This window comes from Varanus komodoensis, unplaced genomic scaffold (genome assembly GCF_004798865.1).
Source record: "Varanus komodoensis strain SLA01 unplaced genomic scaffold, ASM479886v1 scaffold84, whole genome shotgun sequence".
NCBI classification, from domain to species: Eukaryota; Metazoa; Chordata; class Lepidosauria; order Squamata; family Varanidae; genus Varanus; species Varanus komodoensis.
In genome coordinates, this window is record NW_025336531.1 from 1,238,938 (window position 1) to 1,263,193 (window position 24,256).

The following is a 24,256-nucleotide window of genomic DNA, read 5'->3' on the forward strand; positions in this document are numbered from 1 at the left end:
CAGTTCTTTTGCTTTTTTTATGCCAACCATTCCCAAATACATGAACTGAGACGCACTTTTCTGAAAGAAGCAAAGTACCAGCAGGACTATCTCTGTCTAAAAGGTAAAGGTAAAGGTTTCTCCTTGATGTGAAGTCCAGTCATACCTGACTCTTGGGGGCAGTGCTCATCTCCATTTCCTTGCCAAGGGAGCCAGCGTTTGTCCGCAGACAGTCTCCGTGGTCGTATGGCCGGCATGACTAAACACCGAAGTGCACGGAACGCTGTTACCTTCCCACCGAAGTGGCACCTTTTTATTTACTTGCACTTGCATGCTTTTGAACTGCAAGGTGGGCAGGAGCTGGGCGGAGCAACGGGAATTCACCCCGTTGTGCAGATTCGAACCGGTGATCTTTTGGTCAACCAGCCCAGCAGCACAGCGGTTTAAACCACTGCGCCACCCACATCCCATCTCTGTCTACACCTCAGCTATGCCATGTTGCAGATGTTCTGCTTTTTAAACTTCCTTGATTTTAAAGCAGCAAGTGGAGGCAAAGAGGAGCCTACCCTAGCCAAGCTTTTCCAACAAAGTCATCCATGATGAGAAAGCAGAAGGTCATGTCACTAACATTGTATTGCACTCATGTATCATTGGGAAAATATTTAGAATCATGCAGACCTTCTCACTGTTAAAACCTTCACTAGGAGTCCAGTTCTGAGCATCTGCTCTGCAGCTCTGGAGGTGAGCTGATGGCAGGGCTTCTAGAGGCCAGGCATTCTTCGCAGCAGCAGCAGCAGCAGCGCCGCCTCACTTGGAAAATGCCCTCCCACCCCTTGACTGCCAAATGTGATTGTCTTCAGGCACCCACTACAATGTTGTTGTTTTGCCTTTATTTGGTGTTTGGTTCTGCTGTGGGTATAACGTTTAATTGCTGCTGGCTTGATAGTTATTTAATTTGTATAAAAGCCATCTGTTAGCATAATCTTCTCTTAACAATATTTTATTGTTAATTATAGTTTTTGCTTTTATTATGATACTGTAAAACACCTTGGATATTAAAGATTGAAAAAGCAGGGTAATAATCCTCGACATACATACATCACAAAGGAGTCACCCTGAGCTTAAGTGGTATATGTTACATTTTTATGATGGTGATTAATTGGCATTAAGCTTCCATTTGGAAAAGACAGAATACTGAAGTAAAGGAATAAACAAAATAAACTATTGAAAAGCACAATGGTAGAACAGGGACAAAGACAAACATAGAATGCTTAGGCACAACGAATGAATTTTCTCTTGGTGAGTCAGGCACGGCCACCGCGTTTGCGAATGGTACTGAATTGCACTCAGTGCCCCAGCTGGCTAGCACTACTGTCTTTCGGTTTCATTTCTCTTCCTTTTTAGCACAAGTAAAATTGCTCAACTCTGAGTCAACTGGACAGCTTGAGCACAGTATTCCTCATCGGTGGTTTCTACCTGCATGTTGTGCCTGCTTGCTACACGTGCTCGTGCCAGTCAGTGCATGTTGCGTTACCTGCCTTATGCTTTGGTCATCTTTCAGGGATGTGAGACATCCCTGGCACTACAGGCACAAGACTTCCCTAAAATTCCTAGCTTTTGAGAGTGCACTGCCTGGTGCAAGGGAAACTGATGCAGGGTTGCAGTCTCAGCTGCTGGGGCTAGGAAGTTCCCTGTGAGTTTCTGTTGCCTGCTCAAAAGATCCAAGGATTCCCAATGCATGGAAAGCAAGCAAGGCTTCTTTGTGTTGATTTCAGAATACAAGGTGCTGCTCAGTGACCATGTGACTATGAGAACATTTGTTCATGGAGTCTACTACTGCCTTTGGTCGTAAAGGGGAAAGGTTCTCACAGCATCATAGTATTTTCACGGCAATAGTATTCTCACAGCATCATAGCAGCCCTGTCCTTTCCGTTCTTCACTAAAACACCATCAAGTCAAGTGTAAAAGACCCACTGCAGAAAGCTAACATAAAAAATCATTCACTGGAGCTTTTCCACACAAGGACTAGCACTTCTGCATGAAGTAGAGTGATATGCAGGCAATGCGTATCAACAAGAGGAAGTGACTGTTCCTTGAAGGATTCCCCCGAAGGCAGGGATACATCTCAGTGCAGCAGTTCCCTGCATACTTTTCAATCCAGAATTTTGGCATCACAAATGGCTGCATTCAAATACATACCATTTAGTTTCCCCCGCTAAAATTTATTGCTGGAATGCAGCCAGTGTCTAACTGGCATTTTGATTAGTTCAGAAATGTGTGCACAGGCCATACTCGAACAGCATCGCAGAGATGCAGTTGGTTTTTTATACACACATCCTCCTGGCTGATGAATGAGGCATATCCCTACTTTAATTTCCAAACAGCAGTGGGAAAGCTGCATTACCTCATCCTTCATTAATTCCTAAGAATGCCCCTCCAAGTGATATTCCTTCTGTGCCAAGCATTACCCATAGTGACATCTAACAATAACTAGAACACAGGGGAAGTGAATTTACAAAACTGGGGGGGGGGGCTTAAAATAGAGCTGTAGCTCCCCTAATTATTTTATTTTCATAAAGGACCTGACCTCTCTCATGGTATTGCTCTCTGTCTTCAACTACAAAGGCATATCTTACAAGGAATTGTGATCCTGGGATTCACCACCCATCCTGTATGTTTCTCTAAATCATGGTCTCCTTATTAGATTCCTTTCAGATATTCAGTATCAGGGCAGGTAATTATTGCATTGCAGTACTGGTTACTATGCCAAATAACTATTTCATGATGAAAGCCCTCCTCCACCCAGATTAATTTTCCCTGACTCACAAGCAGATTCCCTAGGCTTTTTTCTGGATGCAGATTTAATAATCCCCATTTAAATTTGAAGTTCAAAATGTTTATCATTTTATACCATGTACCCTGCAAAAGAAAATCAGGCATACCTAATTCCCCACTCTGTAGTATTCCTTTTCTCTGCTCTAATTCCCTCAGCCTCCTTTAACCTTGACCCAAGCAATGCAGAAGATATCTTTTGAGAACATCCTGTCTCCTAACTTAGCCCCAGGTCTCCTAACCCAACCCTTGGGCTTTGTCTGGGTCATCTCTGAATTACAGGCATGCTTTATTATGAGCTGAATTTTAAGTATTTCGTACTTTGAACACTGCCAGATTGTTCAAAGTAAGGAACTAGCCCATCTGGTCAGATCAGGCTTGGGCTGAAGTCAGTCAGGTAGCAGCGCAAGAGGAACAGGGAGGTGATGGCCTCCACACTTCTCCCATTCTCCACTGGATGACGGTAATCTTCTGAGTTTAGAGGCTCATGGGCATCCCCACTGGAGTATTAATACACCACATTTATATCTTGCCTTCTTCCTCCTCCTGGCAGCTTGCATATTCCTCCTCTACCCTGCGATGAAATTACTTTGAGCGTGAGTGACTGGCCCTAATCACCCAGTGGACTTCATGGCTTAGTGGGGCTAGAATCCAGATCTCCTGGCTCCCTAGTCCAACATTTTAAGCATTACAACACACTAGGACATGGCAATCTGGCAATAAAAAGTGCACATCCACACAGTCAGTTCTCACTGAATTGCAGTAGTTATTGCCCATCATTTGAGAAGTGAGTTGGACCAAGTATCATGGTACTATGGCAGGTACATTTAAATTGCCACGTGCACAACCTGGACTTTAAGAGAACAGACCATTTCTGATATTTTATTACCTTTGATATCTGTCTAGACATATTTACCAGGGAATGGTTATGGCTTTGCAATTATAGACATGCAGTGAAAAATATCACTGTGTACCCACTCATCCATATTTTGCTATAATGCGACATCACTCGGTGAATATCCCTTTGTGATTGGAATGCTCCAGATCTCTGTCCCCAAAGAGTTCAACAGGTGTGCAAAGCTAGTGCTGAATAGACACTATCTGTGAGCTCTTGACAGACTGTTGCTGCCTAAGCATTATGAATATTGATTCTCCACGGTGGTTGCATTAAGCTGGTCTGATGCTCAGTGTATCAAATGGGAAGCCCCTGCAACTCCCTTCTTGCTAATTTTAGCCTTGTCAGTTTGCCAGCTAGTTCCTACAATATGGTGAGCCAGGATGCTAAGAATAACGAATTAATTTTGTACATCCCATCCTAATCATCAGAGAAAGTATAAAGACCCACACTTAAGAGAAACACACAGCTACATTTGTCCTGGTAATTGCTACAGACATATTCCAGCCCTTATCAACTACTGAGCATTAAGAATTCATAAAGCGCCTAAGAAGATGACATCAGCTTTCTGATACAGACCACACACACAATGTCCTGTTGTGCCAGCCATCTGTCCCTCTCTCAAAAATGGAAGCATTTCAAGTCCCACCCCACCACAGGTTCTGCAGACTGAGTCTGAAGAGCTCAAAATATACTTCACCACAGGTTTAAAACGAGATTCGGATAGTTTCCCAGACATGGTAGCCAAAAGAGGCAGCCCACTTTGCAGGTAATAAAAGGAAGGTCATGCCTACCATTGATTGTCATTGAGTGTATCATCATCACAAATCAAGCAAACACAGCAACTACCAGAAACCCATTAAAGTGACCCCCCAGACATCCTGAAATTCCTCTTCACCTGTATAAGTAGGAAGGGATGGAGTTGTATGCTGATCTGGTGTTTCATTGCCTGCTACAATCCTTGTTTAATGTGTTCATGCAATAAAGTTATCTGACTTTCTTGAAAATACATTTCCATTTCCACAGTTTGTGAATGCAAGCAAAGCAAGACAAATCCAGAATCTCCTCCTTCCATTTTTTCGCTGGACACTGCAGCCCGTATTGACAGGATGGTATCAGACACCCATGACTTAAAAGTCCACACCATACAGACAGACAATACAAAGCAAGGAACGGGGAGGGCAGGAGAAGCTAGGCCACCTTTTCAAAAACTAATTGGACCCAGGCATGTTAGAAGGAATACCAAAAAAATTTTAAAAACTGGCAAATGAGATTAGAAGGACCATCCCTCCCATGCTGATCATAGGTAAGAGGAAAGAGAACACTCACCTCCCTGTTTACTTCTGTCAAGATAGATTGAAACCCTTCGGGCCAGACCTGTGAGAAGACAGGGATTAAGGGGTTGATGCTAAGGGTAAGTTGGTCAGCCAAAGCAAAACAAATCTTTAAAAGGATTAGAAGAAAGCAACCCAAAAGGAACAGAAAAGAGTTAGAGAGAAGCAGTAGCAGCAGAGGCCTCCATTTGGGAAAGGAAGGGAGACGCATAGCTTGATCACAGCAGCCATCCTACAAAGCCATTAACCATGGAGAGAAAAACAAGATTTGGTCTCTTTTGCTCATGCCCCCAAATCCTGATGGCTTTTTTTTTGGCTAAGAATTGCCTGTCTCCTGGACCTAGAACAAAAGTCATCCCATTGTCAAGGGGAAGTAAAAAACAAACACTGCTCTAATTGACCCTTTGCATAACACACCTGCATGGAAGAAGACAAACACAAAACAGCAAGCAAGTGTTGTTTAGGCCTCCCATTCTGAACTAGCAGCTCAGTTGCTGTGCAATATAATGGGTTTCAGCACAGCACACTCCAATGATTTGCTAATGAGCACTCAATTCCAAGAGGGAGGACAATTTACAAAGGCTCTGTTCAAACAACTGCTTAAGTGGGGGAAATTAGTTGTACAGGGGAATTCATTTGAAGTCATCAAAAAGAAAACTGGATAATGAGAGAAGCTGCAGGGAGATAGCTGCAGCACAGTTGGAAGGAAATGGCACTTTAGGTACATGTGGAATGGCTGTCCTGCAGAGCTCCAGGAAGAGAACCCGCTTGCTGTATCCAGGGCAGAACTTTTAAAGGCACTTCCAGATGTTCTGATTCCCCTACATTCAACTGGTAGAACCTAGAGCAGAAGTGATGGACAGGAGCAGTACACACAAAGTTCCCCAAGTGGAGTTGGTCAGCTATTTTTGCCTTGAAAATACATGACTTGCTCTGTACTATGATCTGATAGCAGCTAGGTCTTATCAAAGACCTCCATGGCATTTAGCTAGATGGACAGTTGATCTGGACTAGAAAAATATATTCGTTAGGTTCTTGCTTCTCCTGCCTTTCCCGGATCCAATAAGTATTACACAAGCTGTAGTCTTGTTACTGGTAAGACCTGCCATGTCCTGCTCCTATCAGTTTAGAAACCTAAACAGGAGTCTGCATTATGCTTACTGCTGAACTATTTGTATTAAGCATCCTCTTTGTAAAAGGATCAGCCCAGGTCAGCCCTGTGAGCTCTCACATGCCATTCACACCAATTGTAGCTTTCTAAAATAATGACTGAAAGCATGAAACACAGTCCTGTGGGACTAACATCCTCTCAGGACTTGCTTAGACTGCAACCTACTAGAGCACAAACTTGCAAAAGGCTTGCACAGCTTGTATGTTTGACCCTATACCTTTAAAAAAGAAAACACTGCCAAATTATAACTAAAGGTGTGTTTATTGGATTAGGATTGCCCATTAAAAGTTGCCTCTGGTCTGTCAGGTACCAGGAGAGGTTAGAGTGCTGGGTTCAAATCCCTGCTCAGTCACAGACTTCACTGTATGCTCTTAGATCAGTCATCTTCTCTGCATAAGCTGTCTTGGCTTCCTCACAAGAAGAATAGAAAAGTAAGGTAGGGATGTAACATCATAATAACAATGGTAAACCAGGGGCATGCTTTGTCCTTGTCATCAATCATGATAAGAGAACTAGACTAAGGCAGCAGGATAGAAGCCAAGAGTGTACATAAGGACAGACGAGCTTGGCCAACACACTGTAGCCATAATGGCAGCCACTGACAATATTCTGATACTGATCTCAGCAAGTGTTTGCCCCTGCACAAAATAAACTGTACTCACACCATTTCTAATGGTGCCTATATTGATGTGTGGAAATTTTCCTTACAGGCAACACAAATTAGGTGGTCATCAATAGCAATTCAGCACTGACCTATAATTAACCCATTAATGCATATTGCCCCTGCACTTTTCTGTAATTCTTTACTGCTTATAGAGGTGAACTGCAGTTCTAATTTTCACACAGATGAACACGTCTGAGTAACATGAAATTTATTCCTATCTTTCTTGGACTTCTCCTTTCTAACTGAAGAATGACTTTATTTATTAAATAAAGGTGACAACATACCTAAAATTAAGGGGTGTGGGAAAAGGCTGTTAATTATTGGGACACACCATCAGTACAGAGCTGAAGCCTTTGGGCTCCCTTCATACAGGCCCCCATGAATGTTTTGCTAGAGCAGAAGAATTACACACTGTTATAAGATTTCTTTCCTTCCAGCCCTCTTAATCTATTCCAGTCTGTTCTTCATAAATGAGGAAAGTCATGTCCACCCTTTTAAGAGTGTCATCTGCTCTTGCTGTTCGTTCAATCCCCTTGTGAGGTCAGTGACCTATTTTTTTTTTATCAAGATGATTACATCACCAACAAAGGATTAGGAAGTGCAGGAGGAAGAGGGAGCAAAAACAATCAACAGCAGAGGCTGCTGAAATGCAGATATAGCTCTATTGGCCATGTAAGGAGGGAAGCAGAAAGCAGAAAACTGAGGCCAGGAGCATTATGGCCTCAAAGCAGCATATTATAATCCTGTACTGAACCCTGCAGTCTGCACAGCTAAAGCTATAACCTCTCCCTAGAATCGCATTTCTGAGGAGGACTTCTTAAATTCCCTCTGAGTCTTTCCACTGAGTGGATTTCTCATTGTGTATCGCTAATTCTATGGTTCCTGCAGCAGTATGCAAAGATAACAGCAACACCAAGGACTGAATGAGAATTTTAATGATTCTTTTAAAGAAGTACAGCTCTCCTCCTCATCCAAAAGCTGAAGAAGTTGGTGATGGAAATTCAAGCCATGGTGCAAGGGATGGAAATTGTGTATGACCAAATTGCAAGAGACCTCTGTGATTCATCTGCTGAGAATGATACCACATCTCAGTTTTGAATGCCCTCTCTTTGCGGATACTATGGAGAGGGATGATCAGGAATAACAAGAACTTTCCTGCCTTATAACAAATAGTAGTTTATTTTAGTTGCAGGGCTTCCATGTGACAAACAATTGTCCCTTACTCAGACTTAGCAATGTCCCTGCAAACCAGTGTTTGATGGGTTTACTTTGTCTGACTCCTTTGTTTGCCTTGCTTTTAACCTCTTGTCACTTGTGTACATTTCTCCTTTTATTCTGCCTGAACAATGCAGTCTGTTGTTGTCATGGGGTTCTCAGATGGGCAGGATTTTTGCAGAGGCAGACAGCAACAACAGATACATCAAAGAGTAATCCAAGAATATAACTAGATTTGACTGCATGCTTCAGCCTCTGCACTGAAGCTCGAGGGTCAGAGCAACCCTTGCTTCTGTACATTTTGTTGCATTGAGTCACTGAATCTTTCTGCATCTTTGGACCATTTTTCCTGCAGTAATTGCAAACAATAAGAAGGAATTTCGACAGTATTGTAACCAGTTTAAATTAACTTTTAAAAATAATGACTCCCAGCCAGTATCCTTAACACAGGGCTTATTGGCTACTAATTTACTTAAGATCAGAACTGAGGACAGTACATCTCATGCTGCCCATAATATAACAGGTTTTCTTCCTACCTTAAACTTGTAAAAGAAAAGTTTTTGGTACGCAATCTTTCTGGTATGCGTATTTTTGTGGGGCTAATATAATACACAATTTACTTCATTAAATGCTGTCCTATTATATTTGAAGGTTAAATTGTAAGCCTCACTGCCAGTTTTAGATATTCTATCCTTTATACTTGTGATTTAAGTCAGGCTTTTCCTTAGTGATAAGCTACCAAAGTTCACTAAAGAAACAAACTCTTACCATAGTGACAAAGCAAATACACACAAAACTGATATTGCCTTAAAATGTGGAATCTTTTAATATTCGGTAACTTTATTACTTAATTTCTTAAATATGTCTTTTTCTTAGTTTTTATAACTGCTTTAGGATCCTATGCCATCTTGTATTTGTATTTGCAGTATCTGGCATCATGGTTAGTGGCAAACACAATTAATACAATGAACTGAACTGTACAGTAATTGAATGGCAATGCCGATTCTCAGGTGGGTGCTTTGTAGAAGCCTTAGGCAAGAGATGCGTTAAATGAACATTAACTAAATATTAAAACATGGGAAAGGGCCAGTGAAGACAAACCTGGAGAGATCAACAAGATCTGAGCTTGTTACTCTGATATCCTCCAAATGTAACACAGGGAATTCAGGAACTGCAAGCTGAGCCAGCTCCTATTTGCTCTTACTGATTATATCCCTGTAAATTTTAGAATTTCAGCCATATGTACGTTTGTAGCGCATGCCAATGTCCAGTGCTTTAGGATAAATTCTGTGTATATGAAGTGGTGTGCTATACAAGCTTGGCTTTGCAGCAAAGGGACCTCAGTTTTTCAGTTGTCCAGCTGAAAGGACAATGGCTATTTTCATGGACAGAACAAGAGAAGACCTGTCAGGGATTTCCAATTTGAACAAGGCATTGCATCTGGACTCCAATGAATTGCCGGACGCCACATTACACAAGAAAAGCAGGACAGTGGGAGGGGAGACAGCAACATTAAATAAAAATATGGAGGCAGTGCTGCTGAAATGTAAAATCCTTACTGCGCAACAGACATAGATTTTTATTTTGACTCATCAACTACTACCACTTACTGACGGAGCTAGCACAGATATTTTAAAGGGCTAGCAAAACACTAGTTTAGTAGCGGCGAGTTTTCAAATAAGACGCTGTCAGGCTCCAGTGCTGACATACACAGGCTCTGAAAGGAGAGCTGTCACAACATCAATGATGTGTTGTTTCTTGGAAACAGATCAAGTACCTTTTGTTATACTCCTTGGCAGAGTTTGTTTCTGGTCACTTAACCCTCCGGCCAGGCTTGCCTAGCGATGGGTCTCCCATTAACATCTAGTGTTGCTGGATTCTTAGTGTGCTTAGGCAATTCATACCTGTTTGAACTAGCAATCTTACTGTGACATTTCCCATTTTCCTCTTCCATCTGTCCACCCCAGTCCCATCTGCAATAAATGGCAGGAAGTACTGCAAGCAGAGCTGGATGTGCTAAAGTCAAAGCAGGCTGAGTAAGGTCATATGAAAAGCATGCAAGGTTGGGCCGAGGGTGAACAAGCAAACAAAAAGGAGAGAAGCAAGAGGTGAGCTTTGGGGTAAACCCCAAAGCGAGAGGAGATAACCAGCTGGTAGAACAAGTTCAAGGAAGGGCAATGCTCTGCACACATTTATACAACGATCCTCTACTAGAAGCAAAAGAAAGTTAGATCTGACCTCCAGTGAGCGCCAAAACAGTCCGAGAAGGAGAATGCGGCTGCACTTAATCTCCCAGCATGACAAAAAAGATTGTGTCTATTCCCCACCTGGCACCTCTGTTTAGGCCCAGGTTTACTATTCATTTGAAAAGATGGTGGGGAAGAAATCACTCCTCAGGGTCACTCATAATGGCCAAAATACTGATATTAATGAAAGCGCAAGCAGAGAAAACCACTCCATGTTACCCCAGCCTTACTTCAAAGCACGACACATTAGTATTATTTTTGCCCCTTCAAGTCTCGATAGGGTGTTACTTATACCTACCACGTGTCGTTGGTAGCATGTCTGATAAGCCCTGCCAGGCTGTTACCATCTCTGGATTCTTCTCCAGGTCAGCAAAGTTTTTCCACACCCGTATAGCACCATCATCTTGAAGGAATGACAGAAAGGAAAAATATAGGACAATAACCACCCTGGCATGTATGTGGAAGGAGACTGAGAGGAGAAGAAAATGTTGGGAGACTCCCACATAACTCGATGCCATTCACTCCTTGTTATTACTAGTTTTGTTGTCCTATTCACTCCACACAGCTTCAAACTTCTTTCACTAGTTTTCCGAACAGAAAGCAGGCATTAGTTTTTTGAGGGTTTCTCTGTTAATTAAAAAAGCAGAATGCCAAATGCTCCCTACAATCCATTCACAGGCATAGACGGAAACTTGTTGGGGAGCATAGTCCATACATTCAGCCTCCCCACCGCCACATACACAGACACAACTTCCTAGATGGTTTTGAATTTTCAAGTAAACATTTTGGGAGATGTATTACTTCTTTGGGTCTCCATTACCCTCATTATCTTTATTCTGGATTAGAGTTTAAATGACAGTAGTTCACTGTTGCTTATAAGAAAAAGTATCAGCTCTCTGTGCATATATAAACCTTTGCTCCAAAACAAGCATTTGTGTAGGTAAGATTTGCTCTGTATGACTGTACAAAAGAACACCACTTGTTATCTTTAAGAGTAGAAGAGACTGGTCCATCCCACATTATTCCTGAAGGAAGTTCTCTAAGAACAACACCTTCTGGAGAAGCTTAATATACTGGCTGACCTAGTTTGAAGTCCTAATATGAGTGGAAGATTGCTCTGGAGCTGTGACATCCCGAGAAAATACAAGAGTTAAAAGTGATAATTAGTTATAATTAGTGATAATTAGCTGCAGCCATTGTCAGAAGAATGGTGTGCTATGATTTCCTTCCATCTCCAAAATATTTTCTACATGTGAGGAGAAATAAAGATGGAAGAAAAGGGTAGTGAAAACATACATAGGGTTATTCTTAAATGGGTGTCTGTGATGTTCTAGTATGTAGTACCAAAGCGTGTTGCACCCTGTGGCTTATTCAAAAGCCTGCATTGAAGACAATGCAGAATAAGAGCCTAAAGAAATTAGTATTTCTAATTTAAACAAATACAAGTTCTCTCACATGGATCTCTTTATTAAAAATATAACATAGAGAAGCAGGCATATGTCAAAGCAGGCTCTGCCATACTGAAGCATGAATGAATGTGATAAGACCAGGTCTATTAATAGGATGATATGGTGAAGGTACTTCTTAGCCTCTCTTGTTCTCCTTCCATAAATGCAACCATACCTACCTGTAGCAGTCAGGAGCAGAGAACAGTCTTGCCCATTCAGGTATTCCATGGCAGTGATTCTGGTGTAGCGTGGGTTTCCATTATGGAAGTAGTCCAGCTTCTCCCCTTTCTCCCAATCCCAAAAGCTAGGAAAGGGAGAAAACGTAAGCAAAGAACATTTGATTGTGAAATTCATACACCAAGTTGGATTTAAGTAGCCAGTATACAAAGTGCTATTAGATGCATTCTCCCCTGCCTGAGTATTTAATATTGTTTGATGAATGCCTCATCACCGCACCTCTAGCTTCTGCACATGCAGTAATAAGACTAAAATTCAATTAAACATTCTCTAACCAATCCAGGCATAACAAGGCTATTGTACTTATCAGGCTGTCCCTTGGTAGCAAGAATAATGCACCAGCTCCAATATACTCTTGTCACCTTAAAAGATCAGTGTCTTACCAGATGCTGTCTTTGTCAGCCACAGCTATGCATGGAGTGAATGGATGAAACTTGACCACTGAGGGCATGCCAGGGTTCCTGTTCAGAAATATTTGATCATCTAGTCTTGAAATACCTAGAAAGCATGAGAGGAAATCCAGAGAGAAAACTGATACCAACGTCTGTTATTCAAAGTGCATGGATAGTACATGGCTTACAGCACTACACGTGGGGCTCTCAAGCTATAGAAGCATATGGTTGGAAAAGGCCTAGAGCAAAGGTCTCAAACTCAGCTTACCTGGGGGCCGCTGGAAGTAGAGTCTGGGTGAGGCTGGGCCGTACCAAGTATTCCACCACCACGGTGGTGGTGGGCTGCTCATCCCGCGTCGCTCCCGGAGGCGCTTTGAAGGCCGCAGGGCCCCTCCCCCACCCGGCCCGGCAATTGGCCTGTGGGCTGCGAGTTTGAGACCCCTGGCTTAGAAGGTCATCAGCTCCAACCCCCCTACTCAATGCAGGACTCAACTCTCCCATACAGATTCTAACCAGGGCTGGGTCTGCTGAGCTTCCAAGATCAGGCAGGATCAGACACTTCAGGCTGTAAGATGGTGAGTCTCCTCAAATTAAAGAAGAAAAACTCAAACTGTTTCTCTTCAGACTGCATTAATTTGTCCTCAGTCAAGGCAAAAAATGAGATCACTAAGGGCCCAACGGCTCTGCTTGATTTCTTCCATAATTACATATCTATTTCTTATGTGAGAGCACAGGGAAGGGTAACCGGCTTGTCTTTGTACATGACCCTCCTCTCCCGACACTGTATTGCATTTTTGACCAATTTAAGATCTTCTGAAGCTCTGCAGAGTTTGACAGCAGTGAGGCTACGGTGAGAACAGATTAATTAGCAGGCAACTTGTCTGTGATGGGTTAAATACCTATTCCAAAGCACAGTGAATGGACAGGTGCCAAAAGCAGGCATCACTTAAACATCAAGAATTCATTTCAGTACAAAATAATGTACAACTGTAAAAACAGCCAACATTTCATACTCAAAAATGGTCTAAAACCCCCAGGTATTAATGGCAAACTTACCCAAGAGCAGGATTTTCTAGAGTTCTAAGTAATTCTGACAATTTATCTTTGCAAAACTTTCTTTCAATGTAGGTCCCATGATCAGTTAATGGAAAGCACCAAAATACCTCCAGAGATTCCATGATCACTAATTACATGCAAAATAAAATGCACATCTCACATATTTTAATGCAGTCTGCCAGACCTCCCAACCTGGTACCTTCCAGTTGGCCATGATGGCATGGAATTATGGGACCTGCAGTCCATTGTATCTGGAAAGCACTAGATCCAGCGAGGCAGTTATATACCAAGAGTGGTCAACTCCATAGGCTGGCCAAATGTTCACGGCGGTGCTGGTGATGGAGCAGTTGTGAAGAGGCTTCAGTGGAGGAGTGACAATACACATGGAAGGATTGCTAAAGTTTTTTTAAAGCTTCTGTTGTGACAAACAGAAAATTGTTCCACACTGTTCTGAAAGTGGCTACCTCAATTGCTTGCACAGCTGTGTGCACCATTCCATTTCTGAAAAATCCCTGAGTCTTTCTTCTCTGCTGAATCAAGCCTTCCAGGTTTCAAAGGACTGAGCTGTACGTGAGAGACAGACCATCTCTCTCAGCAGATTAATATTTCACACTAATCTTTCCCCAGCTGACATCTCAAGATGGGAAGGCACCCAAATTTTCTCATCCCCAGTGAGAGCAATCTTGAGTTGTGCTGAAAGTGACAGTGTAGGTGAGCAGCACAAATTCACTCCCTCTTGTTCACTGGCCAAGCAAGCTGCAGATGGAGCAGTAATGTCAATCTAACCACAGCTATGCAAAATTAAGGAGACTCTTCAGCCAGATACAGGGAATTCAGATTCTCTGTCATTAAACAGTAAAGCTCACCAGCTGACTGTTGCCTCATAAATGCATAAAGAGGTATAAATAAGCAAAATGAGCTTTCAGTACAGCACAGAGTATGTATGCTTATGAAACGTGAAGCCAAGGGTTTACTAAACAGGAGAAGCTATTAAGTGTAAAAGAGGCCACATAAGAAACATTGCAGAAATATGAAAAGGTATCAATAAATAAATAATCATCCGGGGGCTTCATAAAGTTAAAAGAAACTGGGATCCTTTAGGTGTCTTGTGAATTTAAAGGAAAGCAAGCAGACACTTGCAGAACAAGCCAATTTGCCAAGGCTGACAACCCCAGCAGCACTGGACATGTATCAAATTCTGAATCTGCCCCTTGGATAAGGAAGCAATGCTGGCATTTTGCCTGAGTATTTTTTCTTGAAACTAAGCTGCAACATCCATTCAAACTTTACAGGAGAGAGAAGAAAGGCCAGAATGCCTTGGAGCAATTCATTTTGTGCTGGATGTTTTCCCTCTTAGGCAGGCATGTCATCTCCAATTGGCATGGCTGCCCAAAATCTCAAGTATTTGTGTTCAGGTTCAAGGCATTTAGAACACTATCATGACCAATTGCTAAAATGGAAAAAACTCACTTCAGCTGCTGAATGCCAGCTTGGAGTTCTCGCCAAAGCCGCCCCTCCAATTCTTTTCTTTTTCCTTACCTCTGGTAAGATTAAAGAAGTTAATTTTGTCTGTCTTGAATGGCTACAAGTGTCTATGGGTCACTTCTCTGGAAACAACAAGGATTGGATGCTAGTGTGCTACGACTTCAGTGGTTGGGATTTCCTGTGATGCCACTAATTAGCTGAAGATACAGGAATGGTCTATGCTGTGAAAGCAGCATAATAGAAGGGTTTTTCAACCTACAGTGCAATTGTTATGTATGACCTTCTCTGGTAACTCTAAAATCCACACATAAATAAATTAAAATTAATATAATTAAAAGATGCTGGCCAGTGGAAGGGGTTCCATCCTACATACAAGAAGGAAAAGAATGCTTGTAAGAGGATTCTCAAGAAGAACTAAATTTGGTATCTTCTTGATCAAGCTGTGAAGACATCATTCTTCATAGTCTGTGTTCAGAAGTGTCAAGTGTCTTATCATGATCTTCTAGCATAACCTTTCATGCCGTAGGTCAATTTCATACTAAGACAAGAATGCCCTTTCCTCTGGAAGATTTCTTAAAATGCATAACTTAGTAAAACAAACAGAACTATTTAAAAATCATATGTACATTCCAATTTTGGTACTTAGATGCAAGATGAAAAGAAAGCTTAGGATAGTACCTTATTGTACCACTGCACTCAAGGAACCCATTGCCTGAGCAATGGGGCTTTCATAATTGTAACTGCAACCTGAAATGACAAAAAATGCTAATTTCCAGAACAGAAGGGTGTTCCACTGACCAGTTCTGATCCAGAAATAAGCATTTGTACTCATCTCTCAGTTTACTTTTAGAAGCACAAAAGCAACATGGCATTTGCGTTGTGTCCTGTGAGTGCAATGGACCAGTGGAGTGGCCTCTTGGATACTGCTCCTAGTTTGTATGTCACTGTATTGCATGCAAGGCCCTGGGAGTTTATCATGACCAATGGCAGACAGAATGACTACAGAGATGTTTTGACTTTTCCTCTGTATTCCAGTCCACATATGATTATGAGCATGTATAGATCTAATTCATAGATAGTACACACTGAATAGTACACACTGTGTACTATGTATGCCTGCTAATAGAACAAATTGCATTGTGTCCATCTGAAACCTTGGGGGACCGGACTTAACTTTTTATACCCATGGCTAGAGGCTAAGTCATTGAACCATAAGCCTTTTACTTCCATGTGCTTCACATAAGAAGAAAAAAGCTGAAAACCCAAAGCATGCTATTCTGAGCTATCCCAGCACAACAAATTGCTGCTGCAATCAGAAGCCACTGAAGAGGTCAGCACTAGCCTGACAGCCACTGGACAGTGTTCTTGCTCATAGCTCATGGCATTATGGATGCTAGTCACCTTTCTGGATGATTTTCTGTGCTTGCTTTCGTACTCGAGCATTGCGTAGAAACCGCCACTCCCTCTCTTTGCGGACCTGGCTCTCCAAATCATGTTCTTCTGGAATCTACCAGAAAATTACAAACAAATTAATACATCAGGATGATGGGAAAGAAAGACATTTTTAAACTTCACTTCTTTGCCTATTTCAGCCAGAATATAGGGCAGATGAAAACACTGCATTCTGATATACTTGGTCACCTTTTGAGATAAACCTCATCAGTTATTTGGTCCCAGGCTATCAGTGGACGAAAAGCTAGATTATTCTTTTTAACCATACAAAATCAATAAAGGAACATAAAAATCAAAGTTGTGTGAGAAGATTTCTACTTGTATAATAGGACTTCCCCTGACTTCCCTTCCTCTGCAGCCCCCATGCCCCTAAATCCACTTTGAAGGATGGGTGATCAGAGGGCTGTGGGGAGAAGGGAAAATCATTCTGCCATTAGTTTGTACTCAGGAAGTTAGGATTGGATACAGCCCTATAGAATTTCCTCACAGAGGAGATATTCAGGTGAAATGTAATGGAAATCACATTTTTCCTTGACAAATTGCATGGAAGAGCAAATGGTTTGGAAAGTAAGCTGGAATGCACTTCTTCAGTGTAGGTATGTACACAAATTGCTAACAAAAATGAAATCTGTACTGAAATCCTCATACTGGGAATAACAGTTTAAAGATGCATATTTTAGCCTATGACCGATATATCATAAACATTTATCAACACATAGTTGAAACCTATATTTCAATGACTCCTTAATAAGGTGCATGCCTTTTGTCTTGTTTCCTTCAGACTGCAAGCTCTTCTAGGGAAAATACTAAACATCTTGTCATCTTAAGGAGCAATGTCAATTTATGAAGCTTCTATAAATGGCTTGTCATAGCAGATATATTTGAACCCACAAACATATGCCAAGCACTGCACCATTTTAACACTTGTCTCCATGGCTTTGTTCTGTTTAAATGCAAAGAACATGATTTTTGCATAATTTGTTCCTAATAAATGGCACAATAAAGCATGTGGCAGGGAAGTGTAAATACAGAAGCTATAATTCATGGTAGGAGATAACATGTGGAAATCTTGGGTTTCTTTCTGCAGAACTGCCAAAGCTTAGAAACACAGTGCTTCATTACTTACTTCAACATTGGGCTTAGAAACACCAGCAAGGCCAAAGGAACAGAAAGGCTGTTTTGGAAGCTCATTACAAATCACAAGGCCAGGAGCTTCACAAAACTGCCTTTTTCTGATGGCACTCACCTCTACTGTAGTATCTGAGCAGGGCACCTACCTCACTATTTATGTTTTACACACTCTAAAGCATAAGGTCCCAGGGGCAACCCCCAGTATCTCCAGCTGAAGAATCCCAATTGGCAGGGCTGGGAAAGACTTTGGCCTGAAGTCTTACGAAAGTCAACCCACATGGAAAGGACAAAACTGAGCTAGACAGATCAACAGTCCGGCTCTGGATAAGATACTTCCTTGTGATATCTGATCATGCGGACATTCCATTTTGCTACAAAGAGACTTTTCATTAGGTGGAATCTATGCCTTTCAAATGACACAAGCTTGCTGTGCTATGCCACATACAGCTGGTGAACTGGTAGCACAAATCCATTCAGATTGTAATTATAGTCACCTATACATATTCTAAAGACTGTTGTGAGAGATGGGAGAAAAGAAAGATATTAGAGCCTAGTAGCCTCACTCTGTAATTCTATACCATGTTGAAACATCATGTACTGTAACACAGAACTGGCTCCTTCAAAGAGCAAATTGTTATGATTTAATCTCCACTATCACCAACGCACCAGGCACAACTGACAAAAATGCTCCAATAGGTAGGTGCTCCACTAGAAAACAGATTGTCTCCCTCAATATGTTTAAGCTACTTATATTTTTCTCTTGAAAAAGGCTCTCATCTGTTACTGATTAAAGAACCACAGAATCATGGTGAAGCATGATATAAGGTGTTTGCTTAAATGACAACAGACTATTTAAAACTTACATAAGAACTCTGGAAAGAGTAAAAACTTTACAGGGCAAGTATATAATTCCAAAACAATTTTTGGCTTTTACTAAGGTGTCTAGCTGAACAATACTTGTTTACACATGAAATGAATGGAGAACCTTTTCAACTGGTACTACCTGCATGAAAAAAATCTAATTGTGATAGAATTACACAATTAGGTCTCATGAGTTTGTGTCCACCTAGCCATTAAAGCCCAATTCCACTATTGTTGCTACTACTAATTAAATGAAGGAGGCTGGATTGCTGCATTCTAGATAATTCCATCCTAGTAGACTGAAGGAGAAAGCACCTCTCCTACTACTTAAGACTGTCAACAAGATCAGCAAAGAAACTGCATTTGCGGTGTACACTGTGGCTTAGAACAGTTACAGTCCTCCACCCTCAATAAAATCCAGCAGAAATTAAACAGCCATCAGCAAGTGTTCTTTATCAACTACTCGCTGTTCTTGTTGAGCCTGGGCGTGAAATCTATTTCCATGGTCCAGAGCCATCACAGGTAGTCTCCTGACAGAGCATTTATGAAGCAAGTAAAAACAACAGTTTTGTAACTGTCTGTTTGAAAACACACATTTTAAAGATAAAATATAACTTGCCATCTTCTACAGAATAGATCACAGTAAGACATGCTTTTGATTTTCCAATCAGAGCTGTGACTTTCAAATACAAAACACACTCAGCTAAGGTGCTTCGTTTTTTATGACCACTTCTCCTCTGAAATAATTATTCATGCCATGATAGAGGTTCTACTGAAATAAAACCAGTGCAACTTAACAGTTGGTATGGTGTCCTGAGAGACCTGGTCTTGATTGCTGTTGAGAAAACAGGGATTGTAGATGTTAATTATTCTACACAAAGGGTGCCCAGTACAGGATTCTAAGAAGAGAAATATTTTAAATTGGCTTCAGTACTTCCCCTGATCAAGACAAATAAAAGATTGGGTCACTAGAAAGATTGGAAGGAAAAGAAGACTGAAGACTGTCATGCAAATGATGGAGCAGAAATGAACATAACCAATAGGCAGAAACTGTAGGAAAACAGATCTAAACATTAGGAGCAACTATCTAGTAATAAGAGCTGCTTGAGAATGGAGCAGTCTCTTCTGGGAGATGGTGGGTTATCCTCTGTTGGAGGTACCTGAACCTGCAAGGCCATCTCTCAGAGATGCTGTAGTTGTAAGTTGCCTGCATTGGGCAGGGGCTTGGAGTAAATGACTTCCAAGAGACCTTCTGACTTTATGATTGTATATATTTAGAAACTATGGTTCCAACCTGCCCCATAAAGACATAGTCAGTGCCATCATAAGGCCATGCAAATAGGTTTCACAGCAGTTCACCCCCTCAAAACAAATCACAAGAAGACTTCCTGAGCTAGATGGTTATTTTTAATTCCTCCCTGACCATCCTAGTAATTTCTTTTGCAACAATCCAAGGTTTATTACTAGTTATATAACAGTAAGATAAAGTACATTTAAATGAATTAAAAAAGAGCATTGCACTTTGATGAAAACTTCATTTTATAGAAATAAACTACAATAACATCCAAAGAGGCCACAGCAAGAAAGGGACTGTGGGTTGCAAGTCAAGGGTCTGACAGAAGTGGGCCCAAAAGGCAGAGCATAACCTGGGAGGAAAATGCACCATATCAAGGAAGAAGGGACTATGGTGGGCCCAATACGGTCCAAAGAGGCTGATGAAGGGACTAAGGAAGGTCCCAAACCTGAAAGTGAGCAGGGATGTCAATGGATACAGCATATAATGGCGGAAGTAGGCAACTTATGACTCTCCAGCTATTTTTATGAACAGCTTTCAGCATCTCTCACCACTGGCTATGTGGCTATGACAGATGGGAGCTGTACACAATAGAAGTCACAGTTAATTTATCTGTATTCTGCATTTTCCACAAAATGTTGTGCTCAGAGTAGTTTATAATGACAACAACCATGATTCCAACATACTAGAGAAAAGATTAACTGAAACACAACTCATTTAAAACACATCAAAAATTTTAAGAAGCACATATCATATCAGCACGCTACAAAATCTGGAAGACTCTGTGTCGCCAGGCTCCAAATAAGGGAAAGGGAGAGAGTAGGAAGGAGTGTTTGAGAAGGAAGAAGCTAAGTAGGAGCCAGAAGGTGAAAACTGGAAACAAAACAGGCAGAGCCTTGTGCTGGGGATGGAGTGAATGACCAAAGCTGTGGCTAGCCACAACTAAGGATCAAACTGGAGACTGTTGCAAGTCCATTCTGACTGGATGAGCCACCAGGGACAGCAGATACAGCCATCATGAGAAGTGTGGTGACCGATGGCTTTAAAAAGGAACACATGCTTATTGAGGTTCAGCCCAGTAATGGCTACCAACAGTACGGATAAGTAAGATCTCTGTTTTCAGAGGCAGCAACGGCAGCATATGCTGGCTGCTTGTGCGAGGTCAAGCAGTGGAGCAGTGCTATTGTTTTCATGCCCTGTTGGTGGGATGGCCAAAAGCACCTGATTGGCTACTGAAGAAAACAAGATTGGGTGGACCTTTGGTGCTCTCATGTTACGGTTTCTCCCTCTTGCAGACAATTTTTCTTTTAAACTTTCTATAGTAAATGAAAGCCAAGCTTTTGTTCTGTTCGCCTATGTGTGGGTCTCCCAGAGGTACGTGGGTGTCTGAAATAGTGTTACATGATTAGGCTCATGACACACTACAGATTTCTAACACCTCTTGGTTTCCACTCAGACAGAAACCAATTACCATCCAGAAGCCTCCCACTGAGCAGTGCTGTACAAAAACCAATGAAATTGCTCTCCTCTTTACCCACATCAAGATGGAAACAGTCAGTGAAGGTTGTGGAAATAAGGAGAGAGGATGGATTTATTCCTTGCAGCAACAAATAATGCTATAGGAAGATTGCTGCTGAAGCAGTTTTCTAAGCAGGGAAGGCCTCCATCAGCTCAACACAGCAACTGTGACACTGCAGTGTAAACGAGTAGCTACAGGAGTGAGGTGTTGTGTGTGTGTGTTTCATTCACATTTTGTCAGAATTATGCATCCCTAAATTGCTCATTTAAAACACAGGGGTAGCAGTAAACCTAAATTTGCCTGCTGCAGTGCAAAATTTGACTTCAAGCATTTTCAGAACTCCATCTGAGAAAATATTTGATTAAGTACGCATTCCTGAGAATACCATTTAAAGACCTACCAAGCAAACATGATGCAGCACTCTTCAGAAATAAAGTTTGATCTGGAGCTCAATAAATCAAGGTCTAACTGATTTCTGAAACCGAGCCAATTATTTTTAATCCCTCTAGTCCATACACAGGAGCAGAAAACCCATTTTCAGAGGAAGAGTGTCCTTTCCTGATCAAACTTCATGAAAGTTAGATGCACTTGCAGTATCCTGAGACGTATTCATTGCAGGCCATCAACGTCATCACTTTGTATGCTGCTTGTATTTGTTAATAGAGCCTTGCTGTGAGGGTCTGGAAACATGTCACTCCTACTGACATTTATTTTGTCTTTCAACAGCTTTTTTTTTAATGGAGGCAGCTAAAATTCCCAGAAGGCAGAAGGAGCAAACCAGGATTCTTTGTCCCTGAATGTGCCAAATGTGGCATTTGGAGAAGAGACTTGTGCACAATTCCAGAGAATATTACAGACTGTAAAGAATATGAAGCTTGCCTAGATGAACTAAGCAACTATCAAGAAAACAAAGCTGCTGAGCCTGGTGACATAGCCCTTGCCTGTACACAAGAACAATACAGTACTTTTAAGGCAGTAATTATTGCTCAGTGAAGTGCTGGGATATTTTTTACTAACTTTGATATAGAACACTCTCTAGAAAGAGTGTGCTATTCCGAATGCATTAAACAGATGTCTATGACATTTCTACAACATGTACCCAAACACTGGCAAAATTCCCAGTTCTTTCGAAAGTCAAAAGTGGACTGTGTGTGCGCACACGTGTACGCGTGCATGCTGAGGGGGCAGGCAATGAACATAAGGGCAGGCTGCAAATCCAAAGCAGACTCCTTACCAATAGACTCTAAGCTGCTCAGCTTCAGGTATCTTGTGCAGGTTTTGCTACTATCCCATCTCTGTCCCTCACAAATTTATTATAACACTGATTAAGCTCAATTCACTTTTCAAACACAAAGTTATCGGCTGGGACAGGAGGCCAGACAGCCCTGTGGGGAAGAGGCTCACGATTCTGTATTTCAAGCATTTCCCCTTTGACATCTCTAAGAAAGAGAGAGAGAGGCAGTGAGAGTGTATCTTTCAGTTTGCCTGCCTGAGAGTGGCTCTGACTCTCCTTTCTATGCTCCACCGCAGAGCATTACACCTTTGAACAAAGTAAAAGCCCTTCACTAAAGCAGAACCTGTGTTGGTGCTGAGGGGTGGATGGGGAAGCAACGAAAGGAAATTTGAGTCCACCCTGTGGCAAAGCCTCTCTTATTTGCCTGCCTCATTTTTGGGGATAAAACTACTGGTGTTAAGGGAAATAAGCAGTCTCTCACTGAGCTGGCAGCAGGCCTGAAGAACTCTTGACCCTGCTCACCTATCTCACAGTGGATTATAACCCTGAGCACATGTGCATATGCACAATGCTATAAATTATGGATACGGAATAAAAAAATACTACTAAAGTGAAGCTTTCCGAGAATAAATGTGCTGAGGTTTGACAATGGAGTGCCGAGAATCTGCAAAATACAGTGACTGATGACAACTTCAGAATGCAATTCAGGGGTACAGGAGACCTGAGGCCAAAAGCTTGATTTAAAATAAAGCAAAATATTCATGTATTTTCCCAACAAACAAACAAGCAAGCAAGCAAAACCCAAAAACCAATAACTGCCCCCCTCCACACACACACCAGCCAGTATAGCCCTTTGGTGATTTGGGATCCTTGGCATCTTGAATGATCCCTGCTTATCAGTCAAGCCTAGCACAAGGGAAGGTGTAATAGTCCATAGGCAGGGAAGATTTAAATCTAGAGGCAAAATAATGCAAGAGGCAAAAAGAGGCTAATTAATTAGGAAATTACTCTCACTTGGCATGTACGTAGAACATAGGGTATTTCCTACTCTGGTTAAGCAAACTGACATTGCAAAGAGCAAGGCACATAAGTGCTTAGCTGCATAACTTAAAAAGTCCTTTTCATTTCCATGTCCCAGCTGGCATCAAGTCATGTTTTCCTAGATCTTCCCCCACTACAACCTGGAGCTGTCTTAAACAGACCATGGTAGAATCAATATGAGAAAAACATGGGCTCACCTCTGAAAAAACAAGGCAAAACTAAACACTTCACTGTTCTAGATTGTCAAATGGCACTCATTCTCTGGTTGCACTAACTCTTATTATACCAGGAGTGGGAATCTTATGGCCCTCTGGAAGTCCTGGCCTACAGCTCTCCTGATACCTCACCATAGCAGGGTGACTGGAGCTGATGGCCATTGTAAGCCAAAAAGGCTGCCCATCACTGCTGTATTAAATGGCAGGAAACTAGGAGATAGGACTTGACAGATACGCTTCATGTTCAGTAATGATCACAAATTGTGCTTGCTCTGTATGTACCCATACTCTTCTATACTCATTCATGGCCAAAACCAGATGGAAAAGATGGTGTACCTGTGTCCAGAAAAGGTGGTCCACTTTGTTTTGCTTGTTATCCTTTAATAAAGCCCCCCCATCTCCCCCAAGTCCCATTGCTGGGCATCTCTCTCCATACATAATGGCATCATACTTCTCTATCAAATAATAAAAGTTACAGATTCCAAGTCTTGCAAATATTCTTAAACCCCTTTTAAAATAGAATTCTGAAGTACTCACATTAAAACATAGACTCAT

The 24,256-nt window shown here is 41.7% G+C and overlaps 1 protein-coding gene across 6 annotated transcripts in view; it reads right to left on the reverse strand.

The window, feature by feature from the left end:
• RPTOR (regulatory associated protein of MTOR complex 1) overlaps window positions 1-24,256 on the reverse strand; it is a 405,549-nt gene that overhangs the window by 31,336 nt on the left and 349,957 nt on the right. For 4 of the 6 annotated variants that reach the window (XR_006417225.1, XM_044456423.1, XM_044456419.1 and 1 more), the window contains 5 exons: window positions 16,356-16,461; window positions 12,405-12,519; window positions 11,964-12,088; window positions 10,635-10,739; window positions 5,036-5,083 (listed from right to left, as the gene is read on the reverse strand). Coding sequence is in view for 5 of the 6 variants with exons in the window: in XM_044456423.1 (XP_044312358.1) it covers window positions 5,036-5,083; window positions 10,635-10,739; window positions 11,964-12,088; window positions 12,405-12,519; window positions 16,356-16,461 (499 nt within the window). In the remaining variant the exon portion in view is untranslated. The remainder of the gene's footprint in view (window positions 1-5,035; window positions 5,084-10,634; window positions 10,740-11,963; window positions 12,089-12,404; window positions 12,520-16,355; window positions 16,462-24,256) is intronic. The other 2 variants (XM_044456421.1, XM_044456420.1) reach the window with 1 other exon arrangement.